This window comes from Lagenorhynchus albirostris, chromosome 12, assembly GCF_949774975.1.
Source record: "Lagenorhynchus albirostris chromosome 12, mLagAlb1.1, whole genome shotgun sequence".
Lineage (NCBI taxonomy): Eukaryota > Metazoa > Chordata > Mammalia > Artiodactyla > Delphinidae > Lagenorhynchus > Lagenorhynchus albirostris.
In genome coordinates, this window is record NC_083106.1 from 4,994,392 (window position 1) to 5,016,954 (window position 22,563).

At 34.5% G+C, this 22,563-nt stretch overlaps 1 protein-coding gene across 8 annotated transcripts in view; it reads right to left on the bottom strand.

Moving 5' to 3' along the window:
- The window catches only part of QKI (QKI, KH domain containing RNA binding), a 144,184-nt gene that overhangs the window by 24,488 nt on the left and 97,133 nt on the right, over window positions 1-22,563 (bottom strand). For all 8 annotated transcript variants that reach the window (XR_009543898.1, XM_060168266.1, XM_060168265.1 and 5 more), the window contains exon 4: window positions 16,680-16,823. Coding sequence is in view for 7 of the 8 variants with exons in the window: in XM_060168266.1 (XP_060024249.1) it covers window positions 16,680-16,823 (144 nt within the window). In the remaining variant the exon portion in view is untranslated. The remainder of the gene's footprint in view (window positions 1-16,679; window positions 16,824-22,563) is intronic.

Below are 22,563 nucleotides of genomic sequence, written 5' to 3' on the forward strand. Positions count from 1 at the left end.
AGGGAGGGAAGGCTTTGGGGTATCGTTACATAATAATATAAATGATGAGTGAGAGTTAGAGGGGAGAAAGAATGAAGTTGGTTCTGAAAAAAAACATGTTCAAAAATTTAGAATCAAGAGTATGAAATAAATAGTAAAGCTGGTAAGGTAATAAGTCATGCTCAAGCAACTGGACGTACTTCTTGGGAGTAATTAGAAGTCATCCAAGTGTTTTAACCTAAGGAGAATCATGATTAGATTTCTATTTTAGAAGCATCACCCTAGCTTCAATAAGGAGAATATCTGGAAAAATACAGCAAGATCATCAAGATTAAGAGGCAATTATAGGTTCCTAATCCAGGCAACACATAACGCTATCTGAACTGAGGTAATTCCAGTGGGGATGGAGAGACAAGAACAGAAGTGAGAGATGGTGAGAGGGTAAAACCAACTGTATGTGTGTCAGGTGGTGTTTAACGGTTCCCTAGCGCTCAACATTAACCTTCTGTTTTATAAAGAATTCTGTTATAATAAAATAGATAACTAATAAGAACCTGCTGTATATAAAAAAATAAAATTCAAAAAGAAAAAAAGAAAACTGTTATAAATTGCTCTCCTGATGGGGGACTACTTCTTTTGAATAAATACCATGAAGATGAATTGCATTTATTTAATCCCCTCTTCATTCCAGAAGATGCACACAACGTTAAACTATGTCCTAAAAAGGCTTTTCTAATGTACATGGTTACACAAAGGTATGGGTATTCATTTTATGGAACCTTCAATAACCTGGTTTTATTTTTTAGAATATCTAAACAAAACAATTGCTAACCAAATGGGAATAACGCCACTGAGTTCCTTGAACAATTCCTTCAAATTGGGCTTTTTCTCAGGCATTAGAGAGCTGTGATTTCCCCACTTTTTTTCCCATGAAAACTGACCATCTGCTAAGATTGTTACAAAAATATTGCAGTTCACTAAAAAGGTTATGTATAAGGTAAACTTGATGATCACTTTTTCTGTGCCTGGCAGCATTCACCTGACAAGCTAGCCCAGTAACAACAAAGAAAGATGAGGGAGTACGAATATTGCTTGTTTTGATTGCTTTTGTGTGTGTATATGTGTGTGTGTGTGCGTGCATGTGCATGTAAAATATATATGTATGTATCACATGTATGTACAATATATAGTTCTTAAAAGTTACTTGTACTTTAAGTTTTCTTTCTTTTAGTATGGAAAATACCAGACATATATAAAATTAGTATACTCTTAAATATGTTAGATTCCATTAGCAGATTTTATATTTCAAATACTTCTAATTTACAAAAATCAGTACCTAAAATTGGGTTCATGTAAAAGATGTATGCTTTATAAAGAATTTGCTGTAATGCATTTCTTTAATTTAGGAATACCCACAAAGGACTGAGTGGTTCAAATACACTTTAATTGGCTTGTAACTATAGTCATGATCAAATCTAAGAATCACTGCTTTACTTGGTTTTTAAACTACAGAAGTATTTCTTCTCCTCAACAAGCTCTAGTGCTTCAGTTTTGTATGATTATTTTGAGGGATGGCACAATTCTTACCACTGGTATTAATATACAGACAGAAAATGGTATTTTTTCTAACATGAGTTTTCATGATAAGAAATGAAAATAGAAAGCAATGAATTAGAGAATAACATACATACAGACAAAGCCGCTATTGGTAAAAATTTGATCGACGTTCCATAGGCAAAAGGAACTTTATGTTGGGATGCTCGATGCTTTAAATATTTGGTATAAATACTTAAGGAATAATTTGCTAATTGTAAAAAGGCAATGGCTCTGGTTCCAGAGTTAGAAGTAAATCAACTCTGGATCTGTCCTGTTATAATTTGGGTCTACAGTACCAGATTTATAGCTTTTTCAAAAATCTTTTGATTACTGAAATTCTCACAGGAAAAAATAACTTTGTTATTGCAAGTTTGAAATTCTCCTAATTTCCCATGAAAAACCTTTTATAAATCAAAGGTTTTTTTTATAACCAAAGTTTTGATTGTTTATTATTTGGAGCACACCTCTTCATTTGTTGCAGAACAGACTAGACTGCATACCTTAATTTCAAAAAACAACTATATTATTAGGTTCCTAGCATCTATAATACTAATAAACATTTGTTCAATGAACATAAGCAGATGCTTAACACACCTGTCAAAACAGTAATGTGTTAGAGATTAAAGAAGAATAGAACTTTTTCTTTAAGAGGTTATGAATAACAAAGCGAAACACTACTACTATTGCATATTAATATGTACTTGTTTAAAAAACCTGACAAGTACTGTGTAGTGTTTTCAGGGAAAAAGTTTCCTATTTGCTGGTCTTTCACTGGAAGTTTTAAATCGTGGAGTATTTAAGAGAAAACTTTCTTGTGGTTTTTTCCTGAGCCTTTTCCCATCGTAGTTTCTACTATGAAACCTACTATCCACTTCCTCCACTTCCAATCCAGAGATCACTATAATACACCAAATAAACAAAGAATGTTCTGGGACCTTTAAGTTATTTAATATAGGGGGGACTATAAGTGGGTAAAGGAGAAACAACATGAAACAAAGTTAGGTACACACCAGCTGGAGATGAGCTATGAATGCCATGCTAAACAGTTTTCATTTTTACCATGCAGTGACAGAAAGCCACTGCAAACGTGTAACAGGGAGTGTGACGGTGCTTCTATATATTAAAAAGAGAGCTCTGTGGAATCTAAAAAACAAAACAAATGAACAAACATAACAAAACAGAAAGAGAGTTACAGATACTGAGAACAAACAGGCGATGCAGTGGCAGAAAGAAATAGGTGAGGGCGATTAAGAGGTACAAACTTTGAGCTGCAAAATAAATGAGTCCCAGGTATGAAATGTACAGTATGGGGAATACAGTCAATAACTATGTAATGTCTTTGTGTGGTGACAGATGGTAACTAGACTTATTGTGGTGAACATTTCGAAATGTATAGAAATATCAAATCATTATGTTGTGTAACAGGAACTAATATAAGATGGTAGGTCACTTATACTTCAAAAAACAAACTCATAAAAAAAAAAAAACTCATGGAAAAAGAGATCAGAGGCGGGGTGTAGGGGAAGGGGGAACTGGATGAAGGCAGTCAAAAGGTACAAACCTCCTGCTATAAGATAAATAAGTACTAGGGATGTAATGTACAACATGAAAAATATAAATACTGCTGTATGTTATATATGAAAATTGTTAAAAGAGAAAATCCTAAGAGTTCTTCATCACAAGGAAATATATTTTCCTGTTTATTTAATTCTGTATCCGTATGAGACAATGGGTGTTCACTAAACTTATTGTGATAATCATTTCATGATGTAAGTCAAATCATTATGTGTACACCTTACAGTGCTGTATGTCAATTATATCTCAACAAAACTGAAAGAAGAAGAAAAGGACAGGAAAAAAGAGAGTGAGCTCTAGCTGCAACTAGGAGGGAGTACCAGTGGATCTAGCCCAATAGTGAAAACAGAAAAGGTTAAGAGTCACGTGCTATTAAGAGGCAGAAGCCGAACTTGATGAGGAAGTATGTGGAAAGGAGTGGGGGCCTGGGGGAAAGCAGAGGTGGAATGAAGGACATATGACTTCCAGGCAACTAATGTCATCCACACAGAGAACACAATGTAGCAATCACTGTATGAGGAAGACAGGGAAGGATGTGATTTTACTTTTGGAAATGTTATGTTTGAGATGCCTATATGTCATCCATGGGGAGGTGCTGAAAAGACTGGTGATCTGGAGTTCAAGATTAAAAGCATAATAAAAAATGATCACTATGGCAGTGGTCCTTGGAGGTATGGTTACTGATGAGACTGCCCAAGAAAAACAAATTAGAGAGATCACTCTGGGAAGTATCCACCTTTAGTGAGAGCATGACATTTCTGAAGAACAAGTATCAAGTGATCAAATAAGTAATTGGGAAACTCATTAGTTTTGTCCTATTCTCATTTATATTACTAAATCTAAATCTTTCTGTGTATTGAAGTCTTGGTTTCTAGCCTGGTAAACAGCAGTTTCTCAGTAGAAGTTTGTGAACTGAACTGCTTCTGACAGTCACTAAGTGCGTCTTTTAATTTCTACACGTACGTTATAATTCCACAGGTGCTACACTCAGTAATCAAGGTATTTTATTTAAACAGAGCATATTGCCACCATTCACAGAATTCATAAAATAATACCACAAAGTAAGCGAATTCATGAATCTGATAACTTGCTCGGAGATATTATATTCTACAAAGAAGTTTAGCAAAAATACTGATGCCATGACAGTTTAATGGCATAACTTTAAAAACAAATCAATTTATATTTAATTTATACATTAAAGATTATTTTTTCTCCACAAAGGCGTTAAAGGTTAAGAGAATAAAAAACAAAAGACATCTACTTACATAATCCTGCAATATAGGCTTCAGAGTAATTCCCATAAAGGAGAAGTCTTATTATTAATAAGTATCACTTTTGAAATTAAATGTTCAAAATTCAGCTATCAAAAATACAGAAGAAAATTCAAGCCATGAGATGAGCTACCAAATAAGTTTACCTGAGACAGTCTTAATACTAAAATGCTCATCTGAATCATTAATATACTACTAAAATCTCATAGTGGTAGTTAATCTGAATTCTACTTATAAATGTAACACTAAAACATTTGAAATGTCAAGAAAAATTGAGTATAAGGGTCAAAAAATAAGAGCAAGTTAAATAAAATATGGGGCATTTGGTTTTCTTAACTTTTTTTGTCAATCCAATTTCAAAGTACATTAATACAAAGTGAATGGATTACAAATGTTTCACCTATATAGAAGGAACATGATGCTACTTACCAACCATCAGAAGGGCATGCAAACAAATTAAAGGGATGCATGAAAATAATTGAACTGAAGAAGACACACTGAGCAATCACCCACCTATTTTTTTCTATTAAACAACTTGAATTCTTTAATAAAAATATTTATATTTTAAATTAATTTTAGAGATTTGTGTAGAATACCATACACTTAATAGGGAAATAGAGAAAAAACTAAACTGCATTATCCCAGCCAGTGAGCAGCATATTTAATCATGGAATAGAAACATTAATATTTAAGAACAAACAGGTACAAGCAAGAATAAAATGTTATATAACAAATTCAACATGCAAATTCTGAGGGATGCATGGAATACAAGATTAAAATGGAAGAACTTCCTATATAAACTGCAAAAATATTTCTTCAGGAATAAACATACGTTGCCCTATTATTCTAAGCCCAGATCCCCTGTTTTATGTTTGCAACACCTCACATTCCGAGTTGTAAGCCATCTACACTGCCGACCCCCACAAAATACTGTATTTAGAAAAGCTACCCCTCAATGAATCCTTATACGAACAAAAAGGAAGATGTTTCTCAAAGCCTTTATTTATGAGAACTTGTAGATAAGACATATTTTATTATTATCACCAAGAAACTTCATTAAACTGAAGCCTCAAGTTTGGGGAAAAGCCTCTCTGATCGTTTTAAAAAGCCTGACCCACCTCCAGACAACATTATGGCTGAACGGTAGTAAAGAGAGCTCATAGAGCTGCTCAGTGATTCACAAAATTTTGGTTTGATAGTGAGTGAAGTCTTAAAATCTACACTTTGTCACACTTTCTTAATTTAACCTGTCTGTATGGATTGCTGTCTATCCAAAGATACAGCGCTTTTAGTTATTTGTGAAAATTCTAGTTGGAACAATGTTCCTGTGACTGGCCTAATGCAGAATAAATGACACAGCTACAATTCTGGTGAGGTATACAAAGAAACTGATGTAAAATTGAATTAAATTGTCCCACTCTGGAAGAAAAAATTAATCAGCACATTTCAATTTCTGCAAATACTTTTCTTTCTCATCATGTTTATCAAGCAGTATACACCCACTCCCATCAGAGTACCTTACACTTAAGCATGTAACATGCTAACGCCATTTTGATTCCAGGAGTTCTGGACTTCTATGATGGTCTTTGTATTCTAAATTTAAATGTGATTTTTATATAAAGTCTTCCCTGTCACTGGGTCTAGTTTTATTGATTTATTAAGGTTCAACAATAATCTTAGAAATACAGAATTTGAATCAGACTACTACTTTGATAATTATACCTTAAGTAGTAATACATAAAAATTTATTTATTGTACTTTAAAAATATTTATCTTATACTTTCTCATCGGAATTGAACAATCATTCCGCATTCCTGCATCTCCTTGTGAAACATTTTTGAAAAATTCATCTACATTTACAGGCTACTAAGGTTAGCAACAACCAATTTTTCACTTTCCTTACAAAACTTTAATCTAGTGACTTGAAAATGTTAAAAGACTTCCCCCCAAAGAACTTATTCATTACGTGAGAATATTTTACAGTCTCAAAAATTTTAATACCTAAATTTCACTAAGTTTTTTCTGGAGGATGGATATAAACCGCCAATGCAAGAACTATTATTATTACTGATAACTTGAGGAAGCATAAGTGATGTTCATCACCGGAGGCATTTACAGCAGCATTTTCTCACTAAAAAGTCATTCCACTAAAAACCCAGTTCTTCTGAGAGACAGGGAAAGCCGAAGCTCTCTCTGCCAAGTATTTACATGCAACCTGAATAATCCAGTTTACGAGTATAAGTACCTTACTTGTTTTCCAAAAAGCTTTAAATGTTCACCTCTGTGAGACAAATGTGACAAGTGTAAGATATATATTATGTGCACTAAGCAAAATTAATCTTAAGTTAATGTTTATTAAAACAAAACAATCACTTTAATAGCATTATTTGAAGATACACTTAATTTAGGAAGGCAAATTTATGTCTAGAGTTGTCACTTTTTTTCCTCCAGAGATCTGGAAGAATATGTCTTTTCTTAAATGTGCTTACTGTACTATATTTAGTGAAAAGACAAGCCATAGTAATCGGATCATCTGCGTGGAAGCATGGATCAGCTTATTCACATGAAGAATTTAAGAAGCTATCAGCCTTCTATACAGTCCTGCCTGTATGAGAGGAAGCAAGGACTGGCTGCTTTCAAACCTGTAATTTATGAGTTTATTCAAACCCGCCAAATTGCTTTACGTAAACGCCTCTCACATTTAAAAACTCCCATGGCAACTCATTTAGTTTGGCAGACAGGAAGACCCAAATTCAATCCTTTTATCCTGCAGCTAAACCATTACAATGGTAATTCTGCTCTGACACTCTGAAGAGACTGCTAATTACTGTACTCTGGGTCCCTAGACAGTTCTCCCATCCAGATTAAAATAGTTGTGCAAGGCAGAAAATGGTAGCAACACCCTCTTTACATAAGAGAGATGCTCTCTCACATTACAGCTCTATCAAGGGGCAAGTGCATTACAGCTAGATGTCTTTTAATGTATCTTTTAATACCTTACCTTCTTTCCCAATAACATGAAAAGGAGGGAAATCATACCACAGATTTCAATTACTGATCCCTTGGTCAAGAACTAAATGCAGGGCCATCAGTTCATTAACAATCCAGTTTAATACTTGAACTCCAAGATGAGACTACACTATCTCCAGAGTCATTACCTCTCTTCCTATCTTACTCTTTAATTCTTTTCATTTATTTTCTGGTGATAATTAATACACAGTTACCTATGAGTCAAATGGTGATAGTACTAGAAGAAACAAATCTCTGGGAAACATGAAAAGCAAACTTAATAAAAAATTATTTTGTGAAGGACCCTTCACTTTTCACTACTCTCCCAAATAATGATGACATTGACACCTATAGTTTTTTTTAAGAAGTGAATTTAAGTTACTTTTTTTTAATAATCTTTTTCAAATTTCATAATATTCTTGAAATAACTGGCAACTTTAAAAATCCTCAGCTGGAAATTCCTCAGAATCTACTAGATCAATTACTTAGGTTAATATTACTGAGCTCTATGTTTATAAATGCTTTCATAAAGAGATCAGCTATATACTCAAAACCAACTCACGTTCAACTCCTCAAATACCTATTAAACAAACTTAAAGAGGCAAAAAAAAAAAAAAAAGACACGCTTATTCCCCCCATAAAGTAAGAAAGTGAAACAAACACTTTATGAATTGTCTGGGACTAGTGGCATCTTGTGTACCAAAGCTGGTCTTAAATTATCAGACAGTGTAAACTTCAACTGCCTGAAATCACTTAATTTCTCTAATACAGGCTATGGTGACTCATTTCGTCTTTTCAGTTTAGTATTCCATCTCCCCAACAGAAATCTTTTACCCCCATTCTTATTGAAAGAAAGGAAAAATTATAGTGAGAAAGAAGACATTTGAGCAGGTATCCCTCACTTCTACTTTCCCAGTCTTTATATCAGTAATATTCCCCAACTTCCACTGTTCTAGTGTTTTGTTTTGTTTTTGCGGTACGCGGGCCTCTCACTGCTGTGGCCTCTGCCGCTGCGCAGCACAGGCTCCGGACCCGCAGGCTCAGCGGCCATGGCTCACGGGCGCAGCCACTCCGCAGCACGTGGGATCTTCCCCGACCGGGGCACGAACCCGTGGTCCCCTGCATCGGCAGGCGGACTCTTAACCACTGAGCCACCAGGGAAGCCCCTGTTCTAGTGTTTTTTATGTCCCTTCAGAGAAGATTAGAAAAGATCATAGGATATGCATCTATATGTCTTAGTTAATGATGAAACAGTATTCTTTTCCAACGAAACAGAATGAGAATTAATTGAAAGAGGGATGGCACCTGATACCGAAGACAGTAGATGTACTCCCACAGTGAGTGAGTGAGGGGGGGTGGGGGGACGGAGATACTTGTATACACGTTATTTTTTTAAGTAACATTAAGTGGTTTACAATTTTCTTATTTATTATGCCGCTGTAAGCAAAAAGGTATATTGGTGAGATCATGGACTAGCAATTAGGGCGCCTTTTGCAGTTAGGGACAGAATCACTTTCTTTTGGCATGGTGCCTCCTGTGACCAGGAATGAGCTTGTAACTGGCATGGCCAATGATGTAGCTAAGGTAATCAATCCATACAACATAAAGAAAAAGAGAAGAAATGAGGGAACATGTGTCTTGCACTTTCACATAACTAAAATAATAATTTTTACCTTTACAAAGTCCTTCTAAGGCAAGTAAGCAACAATAACCCAATTTTACATATAAGGAAATAAAAGTTCTAAGTTTAAGTGACAGTCCCTGACCATGCATGATTTGTGCAATCCTACTGCATCTGTTACCACTCTAATGACTTGAAATGCACAACTCTCCACCTCTAAAATGCATATACACTAATCCCCTCTGTCTCTAGGAACTTTGTACCTTGAAGTTCCAGCTCAAGTCTCACCCACCTATGTGAAATCTTCTCCCCTAAATACCCCAGTCCACTGTGACATCTTCCTGTAAACCTCTATAACATCTTCTTGAACAGTGATTGCCACCTATATACTGCTTGTTACTATCGCTCTAGAAAATGTGCATTAAATAATTGGCATTTGGGGGGGAGGGGGAGACAAAGACTTCAAAATTAAAACAAGGGGAAAGTTGCCATTACATAAAATGAAGAGTGAAATCTTTTAATGATGCCAAACTGTTCATATAGGTTATGTAAGCTATACATACATACATGTACACATGTGCACACATCAAATTAGTCTGCCATTTCAGTGCCTTCAAGGAGAACACGCTAGTATGCATAAATATTATTACAACGAATGAATGGAGATCTTTACACATCTCTTTTAGTAATTAACAAAAATAGGGGGAAAATGGATAAGGACAGAAGAATTGAACATTTTCAACCACCTTCATCTAAATGACATTTATAAAACACATATCCAACTACTGTAGAATACATGTGCTTTTAAGTGTAAAAGGGATATTCACCAAAACAGACAATGTGATGCAATATAAAAAGTCCTAATTAGATGCAAAGAGAGTGAAATCTTATAGAAAACATTTTCTGAGAAGAACAGAATTAAGTTAGAAATCAGTCACAAAAAGATAAATTTAAAAGTCCCAAATATTTGGAAACATCTGGAAATAACCCATAGGTCAAAGAAGAAATCACGAAAAAAATTAGAAAATACTGTGAAGTGAATAGTAATAAAAATACAGCATAATATTATATTTGAGATGCAGGTAAAGCATTATTCAGAGAGAAAATTTTTAGTATAAACAAAAGGTCTTAAGTCACTAATCTTCCACCTTTAAGAAGCTGCGAAAATAAGGTTAAACCCTAATAAAGTAGAAAGAATATATAAAAGCAGAAATCAATGAAACAGAAAAGGAATAAATAGAGAAAAATCAACAAAACCAAAAACTGGTATGTAGCAGTAAAAGATGATTAAAATTAATAAAGCTCTAGAGCTGGACTGATCAAAAAAAAAAAGGAAGTCACAAATCACTAACATAATGAATGAAAGCAAGGACACTACTACAGATCCTACATACCTTAAGAAGATAAAAAGGGAATATTATGATCAACTTCATGATAAAAAGTTTAACTTAGATGACAAAGACAAATTCCTTGAAAAATACAAAAAAAAGAAAAAAAATTTAAGTTCTATATTTATGAATGAAATGGGATTTGTAATTAAAAGCCTTCCCACAAAACCACAAGACAAAGGCAAGCCACAGATTAGAATATCTGTCCAATAATGGATGTATTCCCAATATATATAAAGAACTGTTTTAATAGTAAAAAAAAAAAAGAAAAGACAATAAAGAATGATAGAAAGATTTAAAGATACTTCATCAAAGAAGATATATGATTTCTCAAGCAGCACATGAAAAGATGCTCGACATCACTTGTATTCAGAGAAATAAAAATTAAAACTTCAACAGGTGAAAGGATAAACAAACTGTGGCTTATGTATTCAAATGGAATACTAATTATCAATAAAAAGGAACAACTCACTGACACATATAACAGCATGGAGGAACCTCAAAAAAGCCACGCCACATGAAAGACAGGCACAAAAAATGAAATCTAGAAAAGGCAAACTCATCTAAAATAGGTAAATTCATAAAACCAGAGAGTAGAATGGTGGTTGTCAGGTGCTGGGGGAAGGGAGGGGCGGTAGGGGAAATGGGGTGATGTCCATAAAAAGGTACAAACTCTCAGTTATGAGATGAGTAAGTTCTGGGGGTCAAAGGTACAGCGTGGTGGTTACAGTTAATAACACTGTACACTTGAAATTTATAGATCATACAAATAAAAAAACTAACTATGTGGGATGATGAATGTGTTAATTAACTTGATTGTGATAATCATTTCACAATGTATAGATGTATATCAAATCATCACATTGTACACCTTAAAAAAAAAGCACTTGTACATCCTAAATATAAACAATTTTTATTTGTCAATCTTATACCAATAAGGCTGGGGGGAAAAAACAAAGTTTTTAGATCATAATAGAAAAAAAGGCAAAACTAACCCCAGTTGTTGCCTGGGGGCGTGGGGGGGGGTAGTTAATTGATAGCAAAGGGGTAAGAGAAAACTTTTTGGCATAATGGAAATCTTGACTGTGGAAGTGGCTGTTAGTGTATACAGTTGTCAAGGGCCAAACTGTACATTTCAAATGAATGAGTTTTTATTTTATGTGTAAAAAAAAAGGAAAAAATTCCTCAAGAAGCACCTCTTCTTCCTTCTTGTCTTCAAATGACTATTCTTCAGCATTAAAAAGACAGCTCCTATGTATTTAAATCATGAGTTTCCAGATTATTTCTCAAACAGGTATCTCTATAACGCTAGATGTGAATACACTCTCAGAACAAAAATTCTGATGGTCAATTAAATTTGGAAATGGTTTCTACCAGAGGTTCACAATACTTACTAGCATATCAAAGGCTTCCTTTACCCCAAATACCTATGAAAAGTATCTCATGAAATACAGTTAGGGAAATGTCATTGCCTAAATATTAAAGATCTTGCCGTAAATAATTTTCTGTATCCCTAGTGTTCTAAAATACAGCCAACCTGGAATAAGTATTTGTTAATCTGAACAGAACACTAGAATAGCTACACTTGGATAGCCAACAGGCATCTCAAATTTACTAGGTCCAAAACTGAGTTCCAAGTAATCTCTTCAAAATCTGTTCCTAACATATCCTTCATCAAGGTAACAGCAATTATATCCTTCCAGTTGTTCAGGCTAAAAATCTTGGTGTCATCCTTGATGCCTTGCTTTCTAACATCCCACAGACAATCCATTAGCAAAACCTGCCAGTTTCACTGTAAAAATATGCTCACAACCAGACCATGACTCACCGCTATGGCTACACTGGCCCAACCCATCATCACCTCTCGTCTGAATTAATGCAATGGTCCAGGAATTGGCAAACTTCTTCTGTAATAAGCCAGACAGTAAATGGCTTTTCTGGGCATATGGTCTCTGTGGCAGTTACTCAACTCACCACTGGAGCGCAGAAGCAGCCACAGACAACACGTAAATGAATAAGCATAAGCATGGCTGTGTTTCAATAAAACTTGTCAGACAATGCAATTTGAATTTCATATAATTTTCACATTTCATGATATATTCTTCTTCTCCAAATATTATTCTTCTGATTTTTTCCCCCAGCCATTAAAAAATGTAAAAACCATTCTTAGCTCATGGGCTATTCAAACACAGGTGGGAGGCTGGATTTGGCCCATGGGCCATAATTTGCAGACTCCTACAAGAGCTTCCTTTCTTTCACCTTGTGTTCTTTATTCTGTTTTAAACAGAGCAGGCCAGCAATCCTTATAGAATATTAATCAGATTATGTCATTCATTCCCCTCTCCTTAAGCACTCCAATGGTTTCACCCATTCTAGACTAAAAGCTGAAGTCCTTAAAATGGTTAACAAGGGCCTGCACAATAACTAATCAATTGTCCTAATATGTACATGAGAATATTAAGACCAAATTAATTAAAAGCAGATTTAGATACTCTGTTACAAAAGGCAAAAGAAATGGGAATTTATAGCATATTACAGTATCAGTATAGCAAGAATAAAGGAAACAAAAACATCTGATGACAGAATTGGCAAATGAGTAAATTAATTTAATATACAAGCTCTCTGCACGGATCAAATCTATGTTAAAGTGATTTGAATATACAAAGATAAGAAGTCATAATTTCCCAAAATTCTGTATATTTGTAAGCACATTAGGTAAATGCTAAGCAAAGACTGTACGAAGTTCAGCCAAGAAATTTAACAGCCCAGTTTATTTTGAAAGGCTCACAGGAAAAGTGTGAGAATTATGATGTGAATAAGAACAAGCATTAAAATGTCATCTGAAGGAAGTTTTCTAATTATAATAAACCAGTTCAACACACATGTCTAAAAGCCTAAGGTTTAGATATATAAAATTAGTAATTAAATAATCTACTAAAAATACCATTTGTCTAATTATGAAGTAATTTATCATAGGGTTATATAAAATTAGTAACTGCATCATAGAAGTTTAATTAAAGAAACAAAAATTTATAGGAAAGCATATAGCAGCACATTGCAATTCGGCCTAATAACAAACAAAAATGATCAACATATCCTGTCTTAAATATTTAGCTAAAATTAGGAAATAGTCGATATTGTAAAACTCCATAAATATCATAAAAGCTAGTTTTTCCACCCAATTAACTTTTAGAACAAAGCAGTTACATAAAACCAGAAATCACAAATGCAGAATCACAAATCCCTAATAATTCCAAGTAACACTAATTTCCTTATGGGGTTCACTTAAAATGAGAAGGCTATTACCGTATCAAATCTTGACATGATTGTTTCTTCCTATATAACCTTTGCTTAATGTTCTACCTATATACGCAGTAAAATTCTACCAGTATGAGGATCTCCCCATAATCTTTTTAGGAGGAATAATGTTTTTTCACTCATTTCCTTATACTGCATCCTAGTACTTCAAAAGTCTTTCTCCCATTTATAAGCTAACTTGGAGAGAACCAATACTTACAAAACATGTGAAATTTTACTTTATACTTATATGAAGCCATCAAAAGTCCTAAAATTAATTATTTCATAAACATTTTCCTTCTCTGACTTTAAAATTTTTACAACTACCCATACTTTGTTTACAATTAAGAGCCATTTCTTCAATATACAATAAGGAATTTCAGAGCAGATAACTCACTTGTTACCCTACTTCCAGAGGAGTGAAATGGCAAGTCACTGATAATCTTTATATGATTTATTTAAAGAAAAAAAAAAATCACTCGTACTAACTTATGAGAGAATGAACTGAATGGGTTAAGACTAAAAGTGAAAAGACAGGTTATTTTAACTGGGTTGGCAAGAATATATGTCTTCAAGAAATACTTTTGGAGATAGACTTATCAATACCTCAGCAGTTGGTCTCTGCCAAGGATGACCTAAGTCCCCAAAGATGAGCAAAATCAGGGCACTGCTCAATAGACCTTTTCTATCAGTGAGTATGATTTGATTTTCACAAAATGTTTCACTGTACTTATGAGAGTATATTGAAGATCTCAAGAATGTAAGGAGGTATGGTTCAGATTTATGGAAATGAGATTAAACAACTGATTAACTGTACCTACAATGAAAAGGATATTTTTAGTAGATACTTGATGGTAACAGATTTAGACTTGCCAGACTAGTTATACTATATGTAACTAAAGAAATGACTCTTCTCTAGTTATGCATGGTTTATTCTGTGATTTAAGAAACAAAAGAGATTAAAATAAACGGATTACTGAAATCAAAGAAACATCTGAAATAAAAATGGTATTATCCAGGGTAAACAAGTTCATTAGGTAAAACATTATGACTCTACAAATGAATGAAGTGTGATCATCTCAAAATCCCTATTACCTTTGCAGTGAAATTAGAAAATGCTAAGGTTTCTCTGAGTTCTTGTGCTTGCTGGAAAAATGGGGGGAAAAGAACTTACTTTGTAAGGTTGTTTTGAAACCCTAATTTGAATTTTAAAAGTTTGAACTCTAAACATTAAGTTATGTGTGGTGTTACGTAAACTGATGGAGACACATTCAAATCATCAAAATTATTAGAAAAATTAGAATTATGTCACAAGGAGCACAGCTACAACCTTAACCGAGATTTATTAGCCTTATCTCCAGATGTAAAATACAAAATGGAATATTTATTACATTTAATTATAAAATTTTAAATCAAGCACAAAGTCTACCAACTCTCCCCTCCACACGCCCAGGTCCCTTAAGCCAGGATTAGATCTTTTGCTATATAACATTAAACATAATAGGCACAAAAACATTAAACTACACACGACTCTCTTTCTACCTCTTTCCAGAAAAGAATTTATTCTACATGGATAGGTAAGAAACATTTATACTGAAATAATACAAAGGTAATCCCATACTTCAGCTATAAATTCATTCTGTAAATGATATGTAAACTGAATCAATATTCCCCACAGAAACAATATGAAACCAGGGATTGTGTACCTGTTCAAAATGTGATCATGAAGATTTAGAATTTTTGTTACAAAAAGCTAATGTAAAAACTCATCTAATATAAATATTTTTAAGAACCATGAGAATTATTATATTCACATTTTTGTGATTAAAGATTAAAAAATTTAGTAACACCCAGGGTTTGAGACTGTGTTGAGAAACAGGTATTTTCAGATAACACTGGCAGGACTACAAATTGGTACAAATTTTCTGGAAGGCAACTTAGAAACTTTAATATGAGTAAAGTACTAAAATTTAAAATGCACTTTATATGGAGTGGAGGATAAGATCACTGAAGATGAAGCAATAAAAGAACTGAGAGGCCAAGAGTACTGAAAGGATCATTTACATAAATAATGAAATCTTAAGGGAAAAAATTTCAACTCCTTTTTCTGTCGTCCCATTCTTTCTTGAACTTGAGCTAATCAGGCTTTTAAATCCACCATCCAAAAATCTGTTTGGCAAGGTCACCAATGACTACTACTTGCTAAATCCAATGGTTAACTCCCCATTCTTATCTTAATTGAACAATCTTCAGCAACAAACTTCTCTTGGCTTCCAGGACTCCAGACTCCTGGTTTTTCTCCAGCCTCAGTGACTCCTCTCCTTGGGGTCTTTTCTTATGTCACCCTCCAAAATTCCTTTTGGTGTCTTATCTACAATCCCTAAGTATGAACTTCAATAGTTTTTATTATCTTAGAAATATTAAGTGAGTTAAAAGTGTGAAAAGTGCTCAGAATGGTGCTTGGTACATTAGTAAAAGTTAGCTCTTATTTTTCTAAAAGAAAATCTTACCATATTATGGGAAAATTTCACTATGAAACATTAACCTTTATGTGGTAAACAATGATATATGCCAGGAGAGTACGTGGAACCCACAGACAACTCAAATAATGTGCTCCCACTAACACAGCTCACCCAACATAAGTATTAATTTGTACAGACTTCTGTACACCCATTACTTGCTTGCAATGAGAAACTGATCCAAAAAAAGAGAGAAAGCTTTCATCACCCTACTTACTGATGACGCACCTACATTCCTACCCTATAATAGAGTGATGCAAAGGTAATAATACTTTTGAAAAAACAGGCCACTAATTGAGTTTGCTCCCCTCACAAGATTCCCTTCACAAAAAATAAACAGGGAACAGATTTTCCCATTTAAGGACTGGAGCAATGTCTGTTTGTCTATTAGTCTATAGTAAATGATTTGGAAATTATTACTTACTGCAGGTACCAGTAATTTCTTCACCTCCTCAACGGCTCTCTTCAGTTTGATCTCTGCTCTGTTTTGAGCATCTTCCACAGTGATCAGTACATGTAAATCTTCATTGAGATGCTCCCAATTAGGCTTGCCTCGATTTTGCTCCTCCTAAAAAATTTACAAAGCATACTATTACAAATTTTTCTTTTCAAAGAGAGAGCACATCTTTCATGATAATAACCTGTTGCAATTATTAAGCTATGCTCGCATTGTTTTGCTATGACATTATAAACCTTTTAAATTCTTCTCTTGGCAAAAAGCCTGAGTGTGAGACTACTGGGTATTGATAGCTAATTCAACAAATATTTGTTGAGCACCTACTATGTACCAAAAGCATGGAGCCAGATACTAAGAGTATAAGAGTGAACAAGGCAATCACAACCCCTGCAGTGCTCTTATGTACCAAGAAACTTATGTATAGTGTCATCCTCAGGTTATCATGAAAAGCGTGTTATCATTCCTATATTTTACTTATGAGTAAATACAAGGTCATCGAGGCTAATTTAAGCAAGTCACCTGTCAAGGTCAACTGACGAACACCTTGCCAATTCAGGAACTGAACCAATATTTTCATTCTAAAATTCACCAATTTTTCCATATCGTTACAACTACTTTTAATAACACTGGCTGAACTCAAGATTAGGAAAAGTATTTTGCCAACAGACACTACTGTATAAGACAGATGCCATTTGTTTTAAGCATTTCAAGTAGTAATCATAGAACCATTTCATTGTAAAAATAATCACAACAAGGAATAAATGCGAGAATAGTCTTAACTGTATTTCTAACAGACCTTACTTTGAAAACAGTGAACTGTACAGTTACTCTTTAACCATACCATCTTAAATACTAGTTTTAGTAGAGAACATCTACGTTTCATTTCCTTGGTATCTTCAACTGACTTAGTGAGCCCCAGGCTGAAAACACTGCCAAGCTATAGGGAGGTTTAGAAGTAGAGTTGGCCATACTTCCCTTTCACCTAAGATATAATAACTTCAGAACCATTTCTTGCTTTAAGCTTTAGAGATAATATACAAATATATTTATAAATATTTCACAAATATGAATTCTTTAAAAATTAAAAACAATATAAATTTATAAATAAATATAAGAATAGTATAAATAAATGCATATGGTTCAGTGCCAGGTACCATACATAAACAATACCTGTTGTTGAACTTTCATCTTTAAAGATTACTATTTACTGAACGGTGAGATTCCAATCAAAGAAAATAAAACTGGTATAAAAAAACAGCTTTCTACTACAACTCATATATTTGCAGATGCCATACTAGGAAAAAATCTATGGAACTCAGCCAATAGGGATAGAAATAAGTTCTTAAAGTATACGCTTCTGCCTCTATTTTCTGTTAATATCATTAGTATGAAAATGCACCCAAATGTTGTGAGGGGAAACGAGAAACAAAACAAAGCACACCAACCTACGGTAGGCCATCTATGTGTTCCCAAGGAGTAAACTCAGAGATACCACAGTATGCTCACAGGGGTACCACGGGGGTACTTGAAATTTCAAGGGAAACAGCAATAGTTGATGTCTGTCAGATACCATGCAAACTTCTAGCTCAAAATACTGGACTTTATCAATATTAGATCACGCTATATTCCTTGTGATGATGTCTTATCTTTGTGATGCTAGGTTTTCAGTGGTTGCTGTAATAAAAAGCCAAGTCCATGCAAAACTCAATGTGGAACAGGAAAACAGGGTGGTAGTGTCCAATCTGATTCCCAGGTTTGAGAATGTGAACAGTGCCCAAGGGAAAACAAATCCCATTAATAAATAATGTGGCTATTTATAAATAAAATAAATTTTTTCAGTTTAAGTTGTTTTGATAAACTAAGTTGTTTGGAAGTAACTATTTAATAATAAGAAAAACTACGAAGTATTTCTTTTCACCTAGGGGACACCATAAAAAACTGACAGACCTGAGGAGTCAATGAGTCAAGAAACTGGGAACGTCAGTCAGGGTTATCTGTGTGCCAAATATAAAATATGTAGATGTACCTCTACTGTGGCAATAAAAACCAATTTTAAAATCCAGAGTTTAATTTTTATGTTGAAAACTGTTGACGATATTTTCTCACTAAAATTTGTATTTTATCAATTTTTTATAGATAAATTTTATAAAGTTCCTTGTGTGTGCGCGCGTGTGTGTATGTTTATATTTTAATGAACCTATAAGTGTCTCTACATCTGTACAAATAAGGGACGTCTGCTTCAGGCCAAGATAAAGTAACACGAACAAGACTCTCTTGCCTGAAACAATCAAAAAAAATAAACCAGGCAAAACAAAAGAAACATCAGTCCTCAAGTCTCTGGACCTCAGGCAATAGGACAGTGAGGCTGAGAGATGGGAAATCAATGAAGTAAGACCCATTACTGTCCCAGCTCCCTGGCCTGGGAATCTCTAGGCTGCAGCCATGGGAACAGTGCCAGGCTGCCTCTCTGAGTTGAGACGACTAAGCTTAGCGTCTTGGGAGACCAAAGCAGCTAGAGCTCACCAAAAAGAATACTGGAAAGAGCTGCACAGAAAGAGAACTCTGGAGATCTGCACAAAGTTGACTCAAGTATTCAACTGAACACTGATCAGCGCCTATGTGGGAAGAAATACCAGAGGCCAGAGAAACAACTAGCCAAAGGATTCAAGGTAAAAGTGCCAGGTTCTCACACCGAGCCAGACGGGAAAGACTTCATGATATACAGACACTGGGTAAAGTGCACAGAGGTCTTGCCTCAGTAGTGGAAAATAATTAGTCAGTAGTCCGAACACTGTTCCAAATACTGCCTAAATAAATCTTAAAAGCAAGATCTAAAAGGATCAAACTGTTTCCAATTTAACTGTGTCCCAGAACAAAGCCCAAGAAAAACTACAGGAATATGTCCCCCCAACAAGGTAAAATTCACACTATCTGGCATCTAATCAGAAATTAACAGGCAGGGACTTCCCTGGCGGTCCAGTGGTTAAGACTTTGCCTTCCAATGCCCAGGGTGCAGGTTCAATCCCTGGTTGGGTAGCTAAGATCCCACATGCCTAGGGGCCAAAATACCAAAACATAAAACAGAAGCAATATTGTATCAAATTCAATAAGACTTTAAAAATGGTCCTCATCAAAAAAAAAAAAAAAACTTAAAAAAAAATTAACAGGCAAAGGAGGAGAAAAATGAAACACATATAAGAAAAATCAATCAATCGAAATCAACCTAAAACTGACACAGATGTTATAATTAGTAGACAAAGACACTAAAAAGCATGTGTTTGTGGTATTATTAATGCATACAGATACTAATACAAGGACAACTGAGGAACATTTATAATCCAAAATATTTTAGAAAGGCCTAAGAATGAAAATTAAAATCTTAAGTGACTTGCCACAGAAATTTTTATACATGGGGAAGACAAAAGTCAGAGGATTTAAAAAGGAACGGATATTATTTGCATGACAGGAACAAAGAATAAAGCTGCAGTATAATTTGAATTGTGCTTTATCGGAGGAATAAATTTTTGAGTTGTACAACACCTTAGTAAATGATACTCTTAATAAATTCATCAACTTAGGTGCCTGTTAAAAATAAAAAAATAGAAGAAAATTATACCTACCCTAATGTTTGCTTCAAAACAAACAGTTTTGCTTATGGTTTCGAAAACACTTATAGACAAAAAAGGTGAAACTAATGTAGTATCTAATAGTATCTAGTATCTAGTATCACTAATATCTAATGTAGTATCTAGTATAGATACTACTAATGTAGTATCTAGTATAACTAATAATGTATCTAATGTAATTTTCACTCCTTCCTAAAATTCTTCTAAAACACTGTACAGTTTAAAATGCACAAAATCATAAGGAAGAAGAAAATGGGAAAGGAAACCATTTGGAAACTAGAAAGCAGATGGCTAAGTAGTCAGGGACTTAGCTAACCCAGGCAAGAAGAAACCAACTTATACTTAGAGCCTCCATAAAGGCTTAGGAAATTGGCAGCAGTAAAAGTCGGGGGGTGAGGGTGGGGCTAAGACTGGAAAACTGAAGGAACAGCTGAATCTCCGCATCCCCTATCCTTAAACTAAAGCTGGCTATCTAGCACTCCCTAATTTCTAGCAAAAGGCTAGAAATGTATTCCTAAAGAGTTCCACTTTCTAGAACTGGGTTTTGATGGGCAGCTGACAGGATCATTTACACACTGAAGGCTGAGGTATCCAGTCTTTTCTCCCACTCCACACCTAGAATGAGGACAGCCAGCCCACACACTGGGGGCAAGAAACTGGAAGACCTTTCTCTGGAAAGTCTGGCCAACCCAACAACAGGAAACCACCTGAAGAAAACAATCACTGGGCAGTGAGAAGAAAAACTCAAAAAGACTCAGAGAGTTAAGAGAAGATACTGCATCCCTGAAACAAGTAAAAAATGCTATGAAAAGAATTCAAAACATAAAAAGGAACTCTTGAAACTTAAATATGATAGTAAAAATAAAAAACATTGATAGAGGGGTTTGAAGATAAAAACTGAATTCTCCCTCCACGTAGCAGCAAAGACAGAGATGGAAAACAGGGAGAAAGAGTATAAAAATTGAAGAACTAGTCCAAGAGGTCCAAAAACTGAATTACTGATGTCTCACCAAGAAAAAGGAAGCAGATAGGAGAAAAATCATCAACGTATCACATACTTTTAAAACAAAACTGAATGATAAGAGCTTCCAAATGGAAAGGGCCCCATGAGTTCTCACACAATGAAAGAGTGAGATGAAAACTAAAAGTTAACTAGTAGCAAGGTAAGCACAAAATGCAGCAATAGAGAATAAATACCTAAAGAATCTCTTCAAGAGTAAGAAGTGACTGTGGGTGGTGCTGGCTGTTAGCAGAGGATGCTTTCTACATCAGGCTCTACAGAATTACCTATTTTTAATCTATGAGCATATTAAACTTCATTTTAAAAAAGGTTTTAAGATCATTCCACTCAGAAGCCACTTTTATACAACTGTGGACCATTCTAACTCAGGAAGAGTTAATGCCTTTAACAGTGAGTTTGAGCCTAGTAATTATTCACTACAAACCTAAGTTCTCCCTGTATTTTCTTTCTGTTTCTTAAACAGATAATAAAGGCAACCTGGAATTGGCAAACACTACAGAAGTCAATAAACATATCCATAAAGGTTCTCTTTCAGCTATAAACAAACAAGAGATAGAGTAAGATTATAGGGTGTCTACTTCTATATCCCAGAATACCTGCAGTAAGAATCTACTCCCCAAATTTCTCACTTTAATAAATAATTTGGGACAAAGAAAAGGATGAAATGAAGCAGAGAGGACTGACGGCAAAATGGAGATACACCAAATATGGTCTATCTCCTAGAAACTGTGGTTGAGGCATTAATTTATTTTTACTGTCATATTTCAAATAGTATTTCAGGAATAAACAGCTGAGAAACTGATGTGGAAAAAACAGCTCATTACAAATTATTTTAATTTCTGTTTTATAGTCACCAAAAGTATTTTATATAATGTGCCACCAAATCTTCAGCAATAAATAATAATACGGGTTTTTTTGTATCCACTTATTCGCAAATTTACATTTCCAGCACAGTCCTTATTTCTAGACCTCCAAATTCAACTGCCAACTTGACATGTGTGTGTCACTGTCTCCAAAGCACTCTCAACTCACCATGTTCAGCTCATTACCTCCCTTCTGCAAACTAGTCCCCAATTATGTCTCAGCTATTATTGACCCTGAATGAGTTTTCTGAGTCAGTGTGAAGTTTTAATACTTGAGGACAAAGACCAATTGGTTTTGAAGAAAGTCTGAAATGCAGTTATCAGCTTTCTTTTGCCTTGAC